General features: G+C 43.7%; 2 protein-coding genes across 8 annotated transcripts in view; one reads left to right on the top strand and one right to left on the bottom strand.

The window, feature by feature from the left end:
* Window positions 1-440: 440 nt before the first annotated feature.
* On the bottom strand, window positions 441-18824 carry phka1a (phosphorylase kinase, alpha 1a (muscle)). 5 transcript variants are annotated; one of them, XM_076092358.1, is made up of 34 exons: window positions 18689-18824; window positions 16897-17001; window positions 14800-14958; window positions 14532-14579; window positions 14191-14359; window positions 13974-14056; window positions 13808-13888; window positions 12813-12911; window positions 12559-12705; window positions 12358-12411; window positions 10993-11115; window positions 10780-10875; window positions 10586-10693; window positions 10379-10457; window positions 10173-10307; window positions 9974-10083; window positions 9604-9748; window positions 9353-9431; window positions 8735-8892; window positions 7130-7291; window positions 6952-7046; window positions 6732-6877; window positions 6390-6543; window positions 6063-6221; window positions 5850-5979; window positions 5493-5594; window positions 5267-5382; window positions 4197-4232; window positions 3842-3871; window positions 3277-3321; window positions 2931-3092; window positions 2338-2391; window positions 1919-2119; window positions 441-1837 (listed from the first exon to the last, which is right to left on the bottom strand). In XM_076092358.1, the coding sequence occupies exons 2-34, from the start codon at window positions 16972-16974 to the stop codon at window positions 1664-1666; spliced, it is 3717 nt and encodes a 1238-aa protein (XP_075948473.1). In that variant the 5' UTR covers window positions 16975-17001; window positions 18689-18824; the 3' UTR covers window positions 441-1663. The 5 variants fall into 5 exon arrangements, with proteins under 5 accessions (XP_075948473.1, XP_075948472.1, XP_075948476.1 ...); XM_076092357.1 differs by having other exon boundaries at window positions 16897-17191; window positions 18689-18747; XM_076092361.1 differs by lacking the exon at window positions 16897-17001 and having other exon boundaries at window positions 18689-18806.
* hdac8 (histone deacetylase 8) overlaps window positions 17862-19194 on the top strand; it is a 19991-nt gene continuing 18658 nt past the window's right edge. The window contains exons 1-3 of one of the 3 annotated variants that reach the window (XM_076092362.1): window positions 17862-18280; window positions 18784-18836; window positions 19011-19141. In XM_076092362.1, the coding sequence (XP_075948477.1) occupies window positions 18161-18280; window positions 18784-18836; window positions 19011-19141 (304 nt within the window). In that variant the 5' untranslated portion in view covers window positions 17862-18160. The remainder of the gene's footprint in view (window positions 18281-18783; window positions 18837-19010; window positions 19142-19194) is intronic. The other 2 variants (XM_076092364.1, XM_076092363.1) reach the window with 2 other exon arrangements.

Genomic DNA, 19194 nt, shown 5'->3' with positions numbered 1-19194 from the left:
GTTACCCACAGTTCTCCTCTTCTCCAAAACTAACGGACTCTGTGATTCAAACCAATAAAAACACTTAACAAAGCAGTTTCACGTTAACGTGTTTTTACGATGCTGTTTGGAGGACGCGGGACGTCCCGGAGGGGCAGCGAGCAGAGCTGATAATTTAAGGTCCTGACGTCCGATGACCAAATAACTTTATATGGTTAAAATATAGATTTAAAAACCAACAACTAAAAAGTGCATCGTAAAAATGTGGCTTAAAAGTCAATTTGTGAGAGTTTTTAGCATAGAAACACGTCATTGTCAGGCAACTAAAAAAGTGAAATTATAGATGAAAATTGTTGGAAACATTTGGGACAACAAATGTCGTTTTTATACATTTCAATGCGAAAAAGTTACATATTGTACCTTTACATTATGACTTGATAAAATAACTGCTCAGAAACGACTTGTTCTCTCAGTTTTATTACAGAATGAATCTCAAAAACAAGAAAAACATCCAACAGTTGTTCAGTGGATTCTGGTATCTAGTGACGGAGAAATGAACGCTTCCTTTCTTTTCACAGTTTATTACTACGTAGAGACGTGACTCACTCGTTCAGCCATCATGGTTTGTAGTTCACAGGGAGTCTCACAATGATTGATCAGTCCGGTTATTGTACATTTAAGCAAACGGACGTTTCTCACAGTGAACCAGACACTGAATCCTTCAAACCTTTGTGTATTAAACAGTTAAAGGTCAATAAATTGTAAAATATGAGTAAATGGCTTTAAGTTTTACTGCAATTAAACTAAAAAAACAACTCAAAAGTTGCAGTTTAGCCGATGAAAGCAGTAAATTTAGGCATTTCCCTTATTTCATCACAAAGATAACTTTAAGCTGAAAACGCTTTAATTTCTACAATAGAAGTTCTTTATGCGTGAAAAAATAAGTTGGTTCTAATATATCAACAAATTTAGTTTCTCTCGCTCACACAACACACACACACACACACGCACACACACGCACACACACGCACACACACACACACACACACACACAATGTTAAGGGATTCAAGAAATCTCCCAAATAGACCTGCGTCCTCTTCAACACATCTTTTTTAGCTTCCTTTGATTATCATTTTAGAGCTGTAAAATAAATAGTCAATAGATTATTATTATGCAATAGTCGTCATTATTTTATACATCATAGAGCATGTAGGACTGGAGGTAAAGGTACATGTTTTATGCGAGGCAATGAGAATTATTTAGATTTTATAAAACTAAATGTTAAATTTGCAAAGAATTACCAAAAAGAGATGCGGAGACAGAATTCTATCACCAAGAGATGCAAAACAGCCAAAAAGAGACACAAGACGTCCGAAAAGGGAAACAAAAAGACCAACAGCTGACGCAAAACACCAAAAAAGAGACGAAAAACCTCTACAATGGCATGGAAAATGAACAAAAAGGCATGCAAAATGTCTACAAAGTGCTGCAAAATGACCGAAAAGAAACAAAAAGACCACAAAGACGGGGCCCTTTACATGTCTGGGTCCATTGTCTCATAGTCTATCCATAACTAGAGAACCAGAAGTGCATTAATGCTACAGTGCCTGCAGTGGTTATTTTAACTTGATCTTTACTACCGAGTGGTTTCACCCCTCTCTCTGGTATCACGGGGTCGTCGTCTCACTGCACCGCGCACGACCCGCTGGGCAGGAAGTCCTGCACGTACACCGCCACGGCCTTGGTCAGGTAGGTCATGCTCCCGAAGCGGCCACTGGGGGCGCTGTCGTACAGCAGCCTGCACACTCCCGTGGACGGGTCCCGCTCCAGGATGTGCTCCTCTGCTCCCAGGTCCCTCTGGAGGAGTAAATCCCACCTTACTCACTTCATCACTAAACTACAAACCCTTGGATTTGTGTCTTTGGACGTCCTGCTCACCTGATCCTTGTGGAACATGTCGTTGGCCAGATGGACGATCTTCTCCACGTGGATGATGGAGCCGATGCTCGGGATGTCCACGTCGGCCAGCATGGTGAGCACCAGGATGGCCTCCACCAGCAGCTGTCGGTACTCGGGCTGAGGGACGCGGTTCAGGACCGTCTCCACGTGAACGGAGAATTTGATCTCTCTTGGTGTCATCTGGAGCGGGGAATTCAGACGGATAAAAGACGAGACGATGTCGGAGATCTTTCATTTGGCTGAACACACACTGTGTCAGTACTGATTTAAATTTGTGTATCTACACATTCAACTTTTGTAAACTGATCTGCTTTGACTGTGAACTACTCGTTTACAACTACCCAAAAATTAAGACATCAAAATACTGACATTGGACAATAAGCAAGTGGATCTCTTACCTCTCTGGTAGTTGATGAAGGAAGGACGAACCCTTCTATGGACAAACCGTGGCACTGGAAAACAATGTGGTCATTACTTTACGTACTAACTGTCTATTTTTTTGCGTGTTGCTCGGCACAAATTATTTTTGGGACGACATTACACTCCAAATCGAAAATTAGGTTGAGGCAACAAAACCACCGAAGTTAGGTTGAGGCAACAAAACCACCGAAGTTAGGTTGAGGCAACAAGACCACCGAAGTTAGGTTGAGGCAACAAAACATCACGGTTGGGCTCAAAATAACTATGTATAGCTAGTTTTAGGCAACAAAATGAACGTTGGGTTCACGCAACAAAACCAGTTTAGGTTTAGGAAAAACACAAATGTGTCTCTTTTGTAAAAACACTTTGGGACTGAAAGAGTTTTATTTGTTGTCTAAAATATGTTTTGCTGCTGCCACCGTTCACAGCAGTACATTGTTCTCTTTAATGTCTTTTGTTTCAACATAAATGCTAAAATTACTACAATTTGGCAATTTTCTGACTTTTCTAGACCTTTGTACATGCTCTACAAACGCGGAGACTCAATGTGTAACAGCAGTTTAGTGTGAACCTTCTGCAGGATCCTCCAGACTTTCTGGTAGAAGCCAACAGGGACCCGGTTCAACGCGCCGTCCAGACGCCTCCTGCGCAGCCATTGGCCCTGTCTGGTATCCTTTGCGACCGGCAAGTATTCCGGAATGTCCAGAGATTCTATGGACTGCAGCCTGTACCTCTAAATTGGCGAAAAAACAGCAAAAACATCAAAAGGTTTGTTTTCGTGGAAGAACAGTGCCCTCTTCCTCTTTCACATGAAACAAGCAGACTCCATATCTGACCTCAATGATGAAGTTATTGGCTTGTATTGAACTGCAGCAGATTTAGCCTACACAACTCAAATTTAATAAGCAAATCTTTACCCCAGATTCAAAGGTTTCTATGTCCAGCGACTGCGATCTAACGCCCTGAGAGGCAGAAAAAGAGCAAAAAAAAGAAGGAGAGAAACAGAAAAAAGATGCACAAAATTAATAAACAGGAAGCCGGGCAGGTGGATAAAAAACAAAACAACCGCAGAGCCGGAGGAGTCTGGCTTCTTACATTAGAGTCACTGCATGCATGGATATCAGGATGGGGAATAATAGCAATGAGGTTAGAAACAAAAACTGATGAAACTTAAACCAAATCTTATCATTACGCAACAGCAATTTAACATATAATAATATTAATATATTTTAAATACATTTTGGAATCAACCCCGGTGACATTTTCAATTAATGAAGATTAAAAGAAACAGCAGATTGATAATGAAAACAACCATTAGTTGCAGCTCTATGAACAATGAATAATCATCAACAGCAGATATTTGCAGCCCCGCTCCACTGAAAGCCACACAGAGTGTTAGAGGCTCATACGTCGATGTTCACGTTAATTACTTCAGATGAATTAACACCCAGAAACACGTTTAAATGTCGGTATCACCGTCACCTTGCGAGTGGAGGTCAGTGACTGGTCGAGCTGAAACATAAGATCCACTCTGCATTAAAAACTTCATACAAACCTGTTCATACTGCAAAAACAAAGTACAGTATTGCTCCTCGTACATTATCTGTAAGTATATACAAATACACCAATTACTCTTAAGTATCGCAGTTATTTCAGGGACAATTACCGATTCAACAAGTCCAAACATTTTCAACTAGCGGCATAATCACCATCATCATCATCATTGGTCAAAGACAACCGGACATACACGTACAAATTAATTGTTATTACTTCTTTGAATTAAATTTTCCGCAATTCGCTTCTTACAGCCTCTCTTATCTATGAATTTCATCATCACCTTCACTGAGTCAGTCAAAGACACCCTGCGGTCCATCTGCAACAGAGCAAACACAATGAAACGGGACTATTTGTTGACAACCAGCTGCAAAGTCTTAACCCTAACCCTTTGCTTTCAGACAACTCTTGTCAAAATTCACTCCCTACACCAGGAAGTAACAGAAGTCTCTAAATTGAGAAACAGCACTTGACTTGAAAAATTGTTTTGGACCAGACGTGCAGAAGAGTTTGAGCATCCTCCTCCTGACGATGAAGGCAGTGTGACGCAGCAGAAAGCTCTGGGACACATTTCATTTGTCACCGACAGACCAGCGATGGAGGAAAGATCTCATTGGTGAAGGTGAAGTAGCACCTCCAGCATAGTTTAGTATTCTACTTAATTTAACATAATCTATTAATAACCGATGTCTTCACAGTAAAAAAAGAAAGAAGAGGAAATAGATGTTCTACTGCGATAGTTAATATTCCTTCATCAACTTAAATGGATCCGTCAAGGACAACCTGTGCTCCGCCTGCAACACAGAAACCAAGTTGTAAATAAATCACAGCCACGAAGCTGCTCCAGTGATTTATTTAAAACCAAAGCCCAATCTCAACTATTCATTCATTCATTAATTTCCACCTCGTGATGTTTTTTTGCCATCGAAACCGTCTCAAATTATCAGTTATTCTGAATTATTTCCACGATTCTCCTCCGATGCAGCGCCACAATTATTTCCCCTCATCAGCATCAACCAGGTGAATTACCACCTCATCATCATCATCATCATCATCACCACCATCATCACCTTACTGGGATCCGTCACAGACAACCTGTGTTCCAGCTGTGAAAAGACAAAAGTCCGTTTGTCCCCCAAGAAAATAGACAATATTTTCAAAATAAGATCCTCTATCTTCCTTCACCGTCATCACACGTTTGATGCCGTCAGCACTTTGGAGATCAGTACACATACAAGTCAAAAAACACATGAGGTAATATCACGATACTAATGTGTAGAATGTGTGTTATAAATAGAACTATACTGTGTTTAATCAGTAGCTTCCACTCTCTCCTCCGGTGAGTGTTTGTACCATCTTCATGTCGCTCTTCAGTTTGCTGATGCCGGCTCTCTCGCTCTTGGTGGCGCCCACGTTCCCCAGGTGGTGGATGGAGATGGCAGGACTGACGCCGGCATCCAGCTCTCTGACTGTGGAGACAGAGGAAAGGGGGGGGGGGGGAGGGGCTTACAGTAACGGCAACAAAAGCATCCGATTGGCTGTGTGTGCGATGAAGGGGTTTCATGATTGGAGGACTGACCGCTGCGCTGCACGCCAAACTCTTTCCCGCTGAGGATGTGATGGAGGAGATTCTTCAGCTCGGAGGGAGCGAGACTCATCAGACTCTCTGTAGCCTCCTCTCCTACACACACACACACACACACACACACACACACACACACACACACACACACACACACACACACAAAATGGCAAAAACAAAAAAAAGAGATCACGGTTCCAGCTTCATAAATGTGTGTTTTCATACTCTGCTGGCGGTAAACTTCATATTTTTGGGGTTCTGGACCGTAAACAAGAGGTTAAAAACAGGGATTTTGGGAATCCGCTGACATTTGACGGACCAAACATCACCTTCTTCCTCTTCATCGTCTCTCACCTGAGCAGTTGAGCGACTGGGCCAGCTCGGTGGCCATGACCTGGATGATGAGACCGATCCGGAGCCTGAACATCTCGCTGAACAGGCTGGGCTGAGTCCTGATGCTCATAGCCAGGTACACCATGATCTCCTGCAGGAGGGAGGGGGGAGGGGTTAGAGAGGGAGACAGGAGGACCAACCCCCCCCCAGGTGATGGTGGAGGATGAGACCCACCTGAGTGAGTATGGCCACGCTGATGTTGTTGTCGCTGGCCTCGTCGATGAGAGCCGCCAGCTGGTCTGGAGGGATGGGGGCGCTGATGGTTTTCTCTCGGGGCTCGGGGGGCAGACCCACCGTCAGGTGCTTCTGATGAGCCAGCAAATCAGAGCAGGCCTACGGGCGGATCGCAACCAATCAGGAGAGAGACGAGAGGAGAGAGAGCGTGTGAACTGTACGAATGTCACCCGGTCTTATTTAAAGCTGTGTGTGTGTGTGTGTGTGTGTGTGTGTGTGTGTGTGCGTGTGTGTGTGTGCGTGTGTGTGTGTGCGTGCGTGTCATACCGAGTCGAGCTCCTCCACCTTCTTCTTCAGCATGCCGGAGATCATCCTGATGAGGCTCCAGTGTTTGAGCTCGCCGGCCTTCTCGTAAAGGTCGGACAGCAGAGATCTCACCGTGGAGCCTTTGCCGTGCAGGTGAGTGTCCCAGTCCATGCCTCTGAGAGAAGAAGACGTACAGACGTAGAGATCAGTCAATATCATCATTCATCGTCTTTGATGGAGTCGCATCGTGACGGAATCGTATCTTGAGATATGGTGAAACACAAATACGTCGTCTAAATTGATAACAACAAGGATAAACTGACTAAGTTTCATTGTATTTATGGAGAAAGCGGTGCGCCTCACTTGTCTTTGAAGAGGATGTAGAGGATATCAGCCTGGTCCTGCAGGCTCTGCGTGTGCTTCAGCAGCTGGACCAAAGCCTCGTAGTCGACGCCGCCGCTGGCCTCTCTGGGGATGCCGCTCTCTGCCGTGAGCGTCATCTCCGGAGCCTGGAGGACAAAGGAAGGAAAGTTAAAGCTGTGGTGGTGGAGAATAAATTAAACAAAAGGAGATGACAACACACCCGAGCTTCCTGCGGTGCTGAGGAGTCTGGGAGGTTCAGGTTGAGGGAGGGCTGAGGGGAGCGGAACAGCTTGTTGGGCAGGTACATGTTGACGTCTGGACAAAAGGAAACAGAGTGAAGCTGAAGCGCCGCGTGGATATTTGGTGCTCGGTGTCGTTTTGATGGCGGATCCGCTCACTGTGCACGTCGAGGCGCTGAGCCTTGTTCATCAGAGACACCATCTCCTTGGTTTTGGTGGCCAGAGCCTTGAACCTCCCCAGACCCCCCGCCTGCTGTTTGGGCTTCTTGGGGGCAGCGTGGGCCAACAGGTGGTCCAGGTACTGAGCGAGGTCGTCAGCCTCTGGAGAGGAGGACAAAAGAGAGATGATGGGGGGAATAAAAGAAGGGAAGATGGAGATAAATAGAGAAACAACGAGTCAGTGAGAAAAGATTCAACTCACCTTAATCTAGTGTCCACAGCATTTAGACTAAACCATCCGAGTTATTAATACAATTTAAATATCTAAAGTTATTATAAGCGATGCTATTATTGTCAACAAGATTTCAGTAAAACTACTGGCCTGATTCTCATCAAACTTATATAAATAATAAGAAATATAATACAAATATAATAAAATTAAAACGTAAAAAAAAAAATATATATATATATAAAATAAAAATATAAATAAAAAATTACTAAAAATACAAATAAAATAAATATGAATTAATGGAAACAGTAGTGGAGTTCTGTGCTCTCCGAGTTCTACTTTCATAACATGTTTTAACAAGTAACATACATTAAAAAAAAAGGTTTCTTCACCCAAATCCCCCAAAAAACCTATTTCTTCATGCATACTTCCTGGTATTCAGCCATACATACTGAATTGTTTAGAAGCCCGTTAAAATCTTACAGTTAAAACTGTTATAAAGACAGTTTTTAGTGGTTTGGGGTGGCAGCAGCAGTAGTGCATGAGTAAAAAACAACATTATCTGCACGGCAACACACACTCAGATTGATCGTTCACAATCAAAACGCCTGCGAGATGTTACACGAGCATCATCTGCAGAAGGCGTTGCATTCACTGACAGACAGCAGCTGTGAGACAAGACAGATGAACACATGCTCGTTTGTTAAATGATGCCGGACGTGCAGAAACACGCAGAACTGTTAATGTTCTTATTGATACAGAACATTGTAATCTGAACACTTAAGATCAGCTTTAAAGTTTTAATGTAAAGTTTTAAAAGTCCAGATGAGCAAAGCATCGTTTCTCGACCTTGTGAAGCCGTGACGCCTGCAGACGGAGATTATTTCTCGCCAACGAGGCCTCCGAGGGGTCCGCACGTCAAAGGTTGAGAAACGTTTTAGAAACAGACGAGCGTCACAGCAGAGAGGATGGGGACAGTCAGTGATGAAGGAACTGGAGACTAAGGAGATCCGGGTACTTTATTTAACGTCATGTTTCAGGTAGTAAGTATTTAAAGATGTATTATTTTTTGGGATTTTCAAAATAAGAGGTTAGCTGAGTTAGATCAGTCTCAAAGACGATGTTAACTTTGAGTGTATTTGTGGGTTAATCATGGTGTTACCAGAACGTACAGGCAAAGCACAACTACTCTGCCTGTCCGTACTTCTACAGTTGACGACGTGTATGTATTTCAGGAGTACATACCACGAGGAAGAGTCAAACCAACGATGGGAAACAAACCAGCAGGCCGTGTAACGGTCGTATAAAGACTCATCTTCCATCGCTGGTGTCACCGTTCCTCCCCATCCATCCATCTGTTGTTGTTGTTTTCTTACCATCATCACAACGTAACTCATGCACGTATCCATCGCCGTCACCCTCATCATAATCTTCGTCGCGGCTGCTCATGCTGCCAGAACCCTTACCGTCCAGGAAGCTCAGGTTAGTGAAACAGGAAGTGGTCAAGAACTCCGACAGCTTCCCCGTCTGGATACTGGAGAGGAAACACAAAAACAACAAACCCCCAAAAAAAACAATAAAAGCCTGAAAATCATTTGCAATACGGAGGCAAAACAGACAAAATAGAAAAACATTTCTACATGTTGATTTCTTGACATAGTTTTAGAACGTTGAAAGAGAAGAAAGACGGAATAGAACAAATGTCAATGATGCTCCACAAACTCAAAAAACTTGAATATTGTGAAATTAAAGGGTATTTTTACTCACTGATCTTCTTACAAATCAGACTTTCTGGATAAACAGTAATTCTGGTCGGAAAATTTAGATTGAATTGCATATTTTTGGCCTTAAAATCCTGACATTTAATCTAAAAACCTTAAATTGAGCGTGTAGATTGCGTGTGTTAATGCCCTCTTCCTGTTATTAAAGCCACTGAACTCTCAGCAGCAGCGACACACGAGACAAAACCCCGTCTGCGTCTCAGTAAAGCTCACCGTGCTCCTCCATAATATCCGTCCTGCAGCTTCCTCAGTGTGGCCAACACGGCCGGGTCCAGGTCTGTGTGGTCTTCAGCTGAAAACACAACACGAGGAACACTTTCACTCTGCAAAGCACCAACAAAACAGTTGTGATTTTCGTATAAATGAAGAGTTCCCATTCTAAATGAAGCAGGCAGGCTACTCTGTCCTCCTCTTAGTGGACATGCAAAGTGTGTGTGTGTGTGTGTGTGTGTGTGTGTACTGACTCAGCATCGTCTGAGAAACGGGGAACGTGACGGTGGGTCTCCCGGTCATCCTCCATCTGGAGGCGAGGTAGGCGATCTCCGTCCTCAACATCTCCACGATCATTTTGTTGTCCAGAGCCAAGTAGAACTGCTGATGGTCGATGAACTGGAGGGATGTTAGGGGAGAAACATGGGGGGGGATTTAAACAATGTTTCACCTGGATGATGTTTCATGACTCGTGAAGCTTCAGTATTTGTTCTCTTTGTGATGTTTCCAAGTTGGCAAACACGTGTAAGCAGAGCTGGAGGACGTTCTTATAACGTTTTAATGTAACTTGACGGTAACTAGCGGCCGTGGTTTGAGCGGCTGAATGATGGTTTCCTCACTGACCTGAGGGGTGAATGAGAAGATGGTGTTTCTGATGGTGTAGAACTTGGAGGTTCCCAGCACTCCGATTCTCCTGTAGGGCCGTCCCGTCAGACCCAGCCTCGGGTTACGACCTGCAACGGGAGAAACAGAGCGAGTGAATGAAGTCGGGTTAATGCCGGAAAGGTAAACACAGATGGAAGCGCGTCCGGTGAGGTTGTACCGAGTCTGGCGTAGATGTGGCTGAGCACTCTGGAGGGCTGCACGTGGATCGGGTGGATGTCGGCGACGGTCTCCACATCGATGCCGTTCTTCAGCAGCAGCTCTTTAATCTCCTCCGTCTCTGCAAGAACTGACACTACGAGAGGAAAGAGAAGGTTTGGACGCTGATCTGGGACCGAAACCTGGTCAGGCGTCCCGTGAACTCACCCTGTACCACCACGTCCGGCTTGGGGATGGTGGAGAAACGTCGGTTCAGAGGGTCGATCTCTCCGGGGGCGAGAAATCCCTTAAAAATGATGGAGAAAAAAAGCTTAAAAAAAGGTCACAGAATCCACAATTACAGAATTAACAAGATAAAAAACTAATAATGCGTCGGTGGTAATCGGTGGCAGGATTTGTTTCTTTGCGGCTCACCTCGGACAGAAGGTTCCCCAGGATGTACAGAGACTGTCCCCATTTCAGAGGACATTTGCCCAGCGGGATCCTCTCCACAGAGTGGGGGTTCAGGTACTCCTCCTCCACCTGTTAGCACGAGCCAATAAACAAACAGACAATGTTGAATCATAGCAGGTACAATAGAGAATGTCAGCTTCCCTCAAAGGCCTCACCTTGTCTGGGGGGACGCTGTAGAGCTCCGGCAGCAGCCGAATCCCGTCTTTCTGTTTGATCAGGATGCCCTCCAGAGCCTCCTGGTACTCCTGCACCTGGACCACAAACACAAGATATATATATATATATATATATATATATATATAGAAATCACACATTTCACATCCAGGGAGGCTGTCACAAAGAAAAGAGGCGGTACGGGTGAGGGTTACCTGCTCGGGGCTGTTGATGAAGATGCCGTCCAGTATGAGGTAGGTCCAGAACAGAGGCCACTCGCACTCGATGTTCTCAAACAGCTTCAGCTCCGCAGACTCGTAGTACAGGCGGTTTGGATCCTGGGAAATGACATCAGTGTGTCATTAGACAGCTGATCTGCTGCACAGGTATTACTGAGCAAAGACGGAGGTAAAGTTTGGACCCTTTAAGACTATTTCCCCAATAATCCCCCAAAAAATGTCACAAGACGCAAAGCATAAAGTACACTTTTGGGGCATTAATAAGCTTTTTAACCTTCCCCAAAAAAAGACTGTTTGATCAGTCAAAGTCGGGCATTTAAAGGGGAACTTCTGTATTTGTTGGACCCTGTTTCCACATATTGTTTTGTGTTGTTGTTGTTTTAAATGTGTTCAGTATTGATGGCAGATGGCGGCCAATAAAGAACTCCTCACCATCTTTGCTTCTTTTTGCCACTTACAGGCTCAGATTGTTATTACAGTCCGAGTCTGTTCTTGTGTCATGTGACACAACGGTGGAAAGTAAACGCGAGTTAAGAGCCGGAGAGAGGAGAGCCGGTGGAGGACAGAAAGCAGATGGAGGCGACGCTCGATTACAGAGCGAGACTTCTCTGAGCGAGACACACAAAACCAAACAGACGGATCGAGTGAAAGGTCAAGGAGGACGTTCTGCGCCTCCGTGGGATCCTTTCCAACATGATGTCGGACACTTAGAATAACACTCTGAGCTATTTTAGTGGACGCACATTGAGCGCATTAGCGGCAGCCGTCTGCAGCGTTCTCCATCAATACTGGACTGACTGCATTCGTCACTTAGACACAGAAAACATGGAAAAAACAGGGTTGAATAACAGCCGAGTGGCCCTTTAATGCCCGTCTCTGTCTTCATAAATAGATGGTGGACTGTGAAAACACCACAATTATGGAAATAGGTCCACGGCTTTATTGCTCAAGAGGAACATGAACTCTGACTTTGAAAGAATAAACCTATTTTCTCCTCTAAGAGTGAAGCTCTTTATGCTCCGGTCCATTCAACCAAACGGTCCTGCTGAGTCACCGTTACGTAAGAGCTGAGAAACGCCGACCGTGACATACAGAGCAGCCGCACTCAGTGAGCAGAGATTCATTTAGCCGTCTGCTTCATGTAGCTGAAGAAGAGAGGAGAGTTTAACCCTCAAGTTCAGCTCATCAATAGTCAGAACGGAAGTCGTAACGAGCTCCTCAAAGTCCACAAACATCTGTCTATTTACTCAGCATCTTCTGCTCTTAATGACCAAAACAAAAAGGTGCAGATCTCCAGTATTTCTATATATCTATATGGATCTACTTTCACGGCCGGTTTACCTCTTTGGGTGTTTTGTGTCCGTCTCTGAGAAACCTGCAGCAGCCGTATCGCCCCTGAAGAGAGAGGAGACAGGAAGTCAGCGAGCGCTTCTTTTACTATGTTTCTATGTAAACAACATCTCGACTACAGGAGGACGTCTGCTTCGTCCGTCGTGTAGACTCTTTTAAAGAACACGACAACAACAATGCGCCGCTCTGCACCTGCAGCTTGGAGATGATCTCCTCCTTGGTCGCGTTGACGATGCTGATGTCGTCCACGGCGAAGGCCGGGTACGAGATGATGGCCAGCACTCCGGCATCCACCTCCTTAGACATGGAGGCTCTGGGTAACATGGACGTCAGGATGGACTGGTGAGGGGAGGATAGACCACAGTCATAAGCTGCTTTACGACAGAGTGAGTGTGAGTGTGTGTGTGTGTGTGTGTGTGTGTGTGTGTGTGTGTGTGTGTGTGTACCTGGCAGTGCTGGATGTCGTCAGCCAGCGCGTGGACCACAGATCCAGGTCCTCCTTTGGCTCCGAACAGGTTCAGGTCGTCCAGAGCCTCCAGAGCCGCCTGGAGGACGTACAATCATGTGACTCTCAATGACCACAGCAGTACGTCTACTCGAGTACTTTACTTATGTACAATGTTGAGGTACTTCTTCTTTACTTTAGTAGTTTCATTTGGTGCTACTTTATACTGGAAACACTGTATTTTTTACTCATTTACATGTATTTGATTAGTTACTTGTCAGATTTAAATTAATAAAATTATAAATCAACTAATAAATTATAATATATCATATGTATATAAAATATACAAAAGTACTGTGAGTATATTTCTATGCTAATACTTTTGTACTTTTAATTGAGTACGAGTTTGAATGTAGATACTTGAAAAATACACCACAGAGTATTTCTACACCGTAGTATTGCTACTTTTGAAGTACAATATCTAAATACGTACTTCAGCACACATACTGTGGATTACAACACAGTATATGAAGTATAAAACATAATACAATCACACTGTTTGGCTTTTATAAATACTAATATCTACATGCAACTACTGGAGCATGTCCTGCAGAGGGGCCTCTTTCCCAAGTCTGAAACTAAATTGTGAGAGTGTGTGTGAGTGTGTGTGTGTTGTAAGTGTGTGTGTGTGTACTTGGAGTACTGTGTTATTTCTGAGTCAGGAGAACCTGATACCTCCTCTCCACTGCGGGCCGAGGACGAGGAGTGAGCGTCCTGTTATGTGAGAACTTCATCACAAGAATCTCATATTTATTATGATGATTTATATGTTTTTAATATTTCATAACATTAAAAACATTTAGCTTAAAAATGGCTCTTTGAGAGAGATTCCAACTGAAGGTTCAGCAGCACCAAGACCAAGTCCTTCTAAAGGTCCATCTAAAGGTCAGCCTAAAGGCCGCACCGCAGCAGCTGTGTGTGTGTGTGTGTGTTGACCTTTGCCATGCCTATAGAGCTGGCGTTGATCTCAGTGATGCCCTGGTTGGTCTTGTCCCCTCTCTCCCACATCCCATAATCCTGTGAGGAACCAGAAACAGACGTTAATGGTTACAGAACAGATGAGTCGGCGATTATTGAAAACGGACGCAGGAAGTGAACGTACGGCCACTTTGTAAGCCGCCTCAATGTAGAACATCAGGTTCTGAACAACGTCCACTTCATCCTGTGTGTAGACGATGTGGAGACCTGACACACACACACACACACACACACACACAGACACACACACACAAATGTACTCAGGATGAGCTGCTTTTCCCCCCAAAAGTACCTGCAGTGCTCCCTCATACTGCAGAAACGTGTCTCTTGTGTATATTTACCGGATGCCGTCATCTGAGCGAGGAAGAGCAGGAAGAGCGAGGTGGCGTCCACCTGCAGGTGACCCCACTCGTCGTCTCCGACCACCGGAGCACAGGTCCTGGTGTTGTACTTGGCGTGGAGCGAGTCTGAGGTACTCCGGCTGTATTTAAACTTCTCCACCTTATCCAGCTGCAACAGATGACATGTGAGGCTTCAACAGCTGCATGAGCTGCTCACACCTCCGTCCAGAGGGACAGGTAACAGATGTGCATCAAAAAGAGGTTTTTAAGAGCAACAACAGAAAGCACATGATGTAAGTGTGTGTAAGTGTGTAAGTGTGTATTACTGTGACACCACACACCTGCCTCATTATGCCCTGAAGGATTCCTCTCATCAGCTTCACCACGCTCTGGAGGAACAGGTCAACAATGTTAAACAGAGTTCAGGCAGAGAGACACTCTGGACTAAAGTATATTCACACACACACACACTCTTACACACACACACACACACTCTCTCTCTCTCACATACACACTCTCTCACACAAACACACTCTTACACGCACACACACACACTCTCTCTCACATACACACACTCTCACTCTCTCACACACACACACCCTCACACACCTGCTCCAGCTCGTAGGCCTTGGCCTTGTCCTCGTCCCGGTCGGCGTTCTTCCTGTAGGCCAGACTGAGGGCCCACACAGACAGGACGCAGTAGACGTTGTCTCTGACCCACGAGTGAGGCTGGTCAGCGCTGCCCGGCAGAAGACCGGTGACCGGGTCCTGTAGGACACATACAGGGGGGAGGGGGAGGGGGGGTCACTGGTCGTTATTTAGGTAAGTTTAATATCTTCAGGTCAGAGAATCGACCGATTAAAAAAGTGCAATGCATCCCAAAACTACATTACCCATAAGCCCCGGTGCTTCCTGCTGTAAAGACAGACAACACACTTTCATAACAGAAGAAGATGCAGATGAGGAAATGTGAAACTATGCAGTTTGATGAGGAACTGGAGTAGAATGTGTTCTTTGTGTACTGCATGTAATACACATTGGCTTCCTCTCTGTAGCTGCTGCTGCAGCTCTTTGCTCCATGTTCAGGTTTTACTGAAGCAGTCTTTCACTATCAGGTCCGGTTTCATCACTGACGGAGAGAAATGTCACAGAAACGTTGCACAAACAACGAGAGAGTCAACATGTTGGACCTCTTCTTCTTCTTCTTCATGGGAAAGTGATGATTCATGTGTTTAGAGGAGCAAACGTAGAGTCGCTTTACAATACATATAAATATACACAGATATTTATATATCTGTGTATATTTATTGAGCGGAGAGGAACAGACGGATAGATTTACTGTGCAGCCTCAGCTCCCAGTGAGCACATTACGGTCATTAGTGCAGCGATCCGGTGACCTGAACACTGGCTGGAAGCCATTTTGGGTCAGATTCAAAAGGTGAGCTCACACAACGTTTGTCCTCTTCTTCTTCTATGGAGACGTTTATCGTAGTTTCTATACAACTAAAGAAATAACAGATGTTTGAATGATGTAGTCAGAGTCCCGCCCTCTAAACCAGCCTCTATTCCATTTAAATATAATACATTTAACATGTTTTCTCTCCTTAAGTCTTCAGATTCTATCTAGTTTTTGCAGCTCGTTGTCCTGTTAGACTTCTATCTTTGTGAGGACCAAAGTGAGTTTTAGGTGTTAGTGTTTTTAGACCCGTCATCACTTCTTAAAAAGGCTATTTGAGAGATTTTAGAGTTACGTTTGGAGTTTAAGGATGTGTGTAAGGATGTGTGTAAGGATGGGACGATGTTGGATTTCGATTGGGATGAATAATTAAATTAATTTACATAATCTGGATGATCGTGAATATGAAAAAGATGCAGAATCCATCATGTTTTAGTGTCAGTTAAAGCATATTTATCATGATTATCACGATTATTTTGGCGAGGATGATCGTGACATGATTAGATAACCTATTGGAGTTATGTTTAGATGAGGTTTGTTATGGTTTATGTTCTGTACATTATAATTTAAAAGTATGTGGACTGTTCGTGGGACTGTCCCAATAACAGTCCCCCCCATTCCCAATGTACGGTGAGGAAACACCAGAAGAAGGACTTGTGATGGATACAGCTCCAAAAGACAGATTTAAGAGATACAATAAATAAGAAGAAATGTCAATAAATAAAGTTTATTTAAAAGCCAGAATAAATGAAAGGAAACATACAATAAATAATATTTAAATTAAATTAATAAAGCTGAATTTAAAGTCCAGACTACAAAGGTAACAAACAATAAATAAATAAATATATATAGAAATAAAGCTAAATTTAAAAGGCCAGATTAAAAATATAAAGTACAATAAATAATAAATGAGCCAGACTAAAAGGTTAACCAATAATAAATAAAAATAAATAGAAATAAAGCTCAATATAATATATATATATATATACACAGACTTAAAAAGGTAACAAACAATAAATGTTAAGAAAGATAAATAAGACTCAATTTAAATGCCAGATTAAAAATGTAAAGTGCAATAGAGCATATAGTGTGTGTGTGTGTGTGTGTGTGTGTGTGAGAGAGAGACCTGATGTATTGCGTAACGTGCACTGACTTCACCTCCTGCATGAACACATCAGAGTGAGTTCTCACCCACCAGACTACTTTAATATGTCTCTTAATATTGAACATTGAACACGTGAAACACTCACTTGGTGCCTCAGGATAGTCTGGTGCACCATCCGGGCATAGTTGTCCAACTTAACGCCGGAGTTGCTCCTGCTCCTCATGATTGACAGGTCCAACGGTTGAGCGCACTTTAAGAGGGAGGGGGGGTTAAAGTATTCAACAACTCAAACTCGCTAAATCCTCGACGGTGAAGTCATTTTATCGACTAGAAAAGTTGCTGCAAGGCTGGATGTCCCGATAAATGCTGCTCAACGGCGGCGGCAGCAGTGACGAGCGAAGGACCCACAGCGAGGGTTGTAACCTGAAGCTGCCGTAAAGCTGCTGACAGGAAGCAGGAACAATACAGGAAGTTACGAGATGGGGCCTTCAGAATAAAGGCGTGTCAGAAATAAAAAATAAAACAATATAAATATATCATTACTGACAGACACTGGACTGCAAGTATTAAGAATAATACTTCTGTTACACGTTAGTTTAAATACATATCTTCTTTTTTGTACTTTACTCTCACTGCAGTATTGGATTTCCGTGCTTAGCTGTTATTACATATTTTATTTTGAATTTCTTAAACGGAAGAGGTAATCCTCGTTTTAAATAACTTGACACTATTGTACCCTTGAATGAGTGTACCCCACTCACTTGAGTGCATGAAATGTGGTTGGTACAAGTCAGCTGTTTTTGGCGCCCTCTAGCGAAAAATAAGTTATAGGTATATTTATTTTATTTTATTAAAATATAGTTTTTTTTATACATCCATATCTTAATAAATATATCTTACAATATAACACATTTATTGAGCAAAATCTGTTGTCTAATCGTTGATGCAAACTCTTTTGAAAAGTTAGCTTGTTAGCTGCTTATTGAGAAGGGAAGTGAAAAGACTACATGAAATCCCAGAATACTCCTCGCGCTGTGTGCGTTCCACTTTGAAAACGTCCGCGCGCGGAACGTTGGATTCGATGTTGATGACCGTTAGGAGGACAGTTTAGGACGCAGCTCTCCGTCGTATTCGTGACCATAAATCGTTAAATTAAAGAAGTTAAGAAATACTATGAAGTTTATTGTATTTAACATTTTATAAATTACATTTTTATCATCGTTGTGTTTCGTTAACGTCTCGAGTTGAGGTGAACACCGGCAGTGAACCGACTTTACCGGGGGGGGGAATGTTGACGGTGTAACACCACACTTGAGAAGAAGACGCCGCTCGGAAATCTCTTCACTCTAACATTTTGTTTTTAGCTCCATTCTCCATTCAAACATTATTTATATTTTAATACATCGTAAATGAGTCACAGGGGAGACCGTGATGATGACGACAGTTGCGGTAGTAACCGGAAGGTCGCGTATGTCTACAGCCCGGAGTACATCGAGCATTGCGACAGTTTATCCAAAGTGCCAAACCGGGTGAGTTGGACCGAACGTTAACGAGCAACCTTTGTATTCACGTCGCAAGCAGCCGTTTGTGCTCGCGAGCAGCCGTTTGTGCTCGCGAGCAACCATTGTGCTCGCGAGCAACCGTCAAACGTTGTGCTCACGAGCGACGGTTGTGTGCTCACGAGCAACCGTTCTGCAACCGTTGTCCTCACGAGCAACCGTTGTCCTCATTACATTACATTACAGTCATTTAGCAGACGCTTTTATCCAAAGCGACTTACAACAAGTGTATTCAACATAGCTATTCAAGAGAACTACCAGTCACCAGAAGTCATAAGTGCATCTCCTTCTTTAAACAAGCATCTAAGCGCATAAACCAGAGCCAACGTACAGTGCAGAAACAAACCAATACAATAAGTGCAACAAACTAATACTCACGAGCAAACGTTGTGCTCACGAGCTCTGCTTCGTTGTTGTCGTCATCGTCCAGACCGTTTAATTGTTGTTGTTTATTATTTCCTGTTATCTTCCAGGCGAGTATGGTCCACTCACTGATAGAAGCCTACGGACTCCTGAAGCACGTGAGGTGAGTGACGGCTGATGACACGACGATTAAAACTCATTTACGTTGGAGATAAACAGCTAAACATTCATGGGAAGATGTCAAGTATATCTTCCTGCTTGCACAGTTCAAGCTCTGGTTCACCTGAATGATGCAGATTCATCTTATTTTGGAGGGTATGTTGTATTGTCTCTCCAGCACCATTAAACCTCAGGTGGCCTCCATAGAGGACATGGCCAAGTTCCACACGGACTCGTACCTGGAGCATCTCCACAAGATCAGCCAGGACGGAGACAACGACGACCCGCAGTCGGTCGACTACGGCCTGGGTGAGGAAAGCAAAGACCTCACCTTTACAGCGTTATTTAAAACAGAGGGAGTA

This window comes from Anarhichas minor, unplaced genomic scaffold (genome assembly GCF_050575085.1).
Source record: "Anarhichas minor isolate MPS153535 unplaced genomic scaffold, ASM5057508v1 ptg000016l, whole genome shotgun sequence".
Lineage (NCBI taxonomy): Eukaryota > Metazoa > Chordata > Actinopteri > Perciformes > Anarhichadidae > Anarhichas > Anarhichas minor.
This window is presented reverse-complemented; position numbering and strand designations above follow the sequence as displayed.

Excerpts from the sequence above, each read along its gene's own strand:
- phka1a (XM_076092358.1), bottom strand. The coding sequence starts at position 16,974 with ATGAGGAGCAGGAGCAACTCCGGCGTTAAGTTGGACAACTATGCCCGG. Across the intron at positions 14,580-14,799 it reads AGGCCTACGAGCTGGAGCAG|AGCGTGGTGAAGCTGATGAG; the intron begins GTGTGTGAGGGT and ends CTGTTCCTCCAG. Across the intron at positions 6,544-6,731 it reads TACATCCTCTTCAAAGACAA|AGGCATGGACTGGGACACTC; the intron begins GTGAGGCGCACC and ends TTCTTCTCTCAG.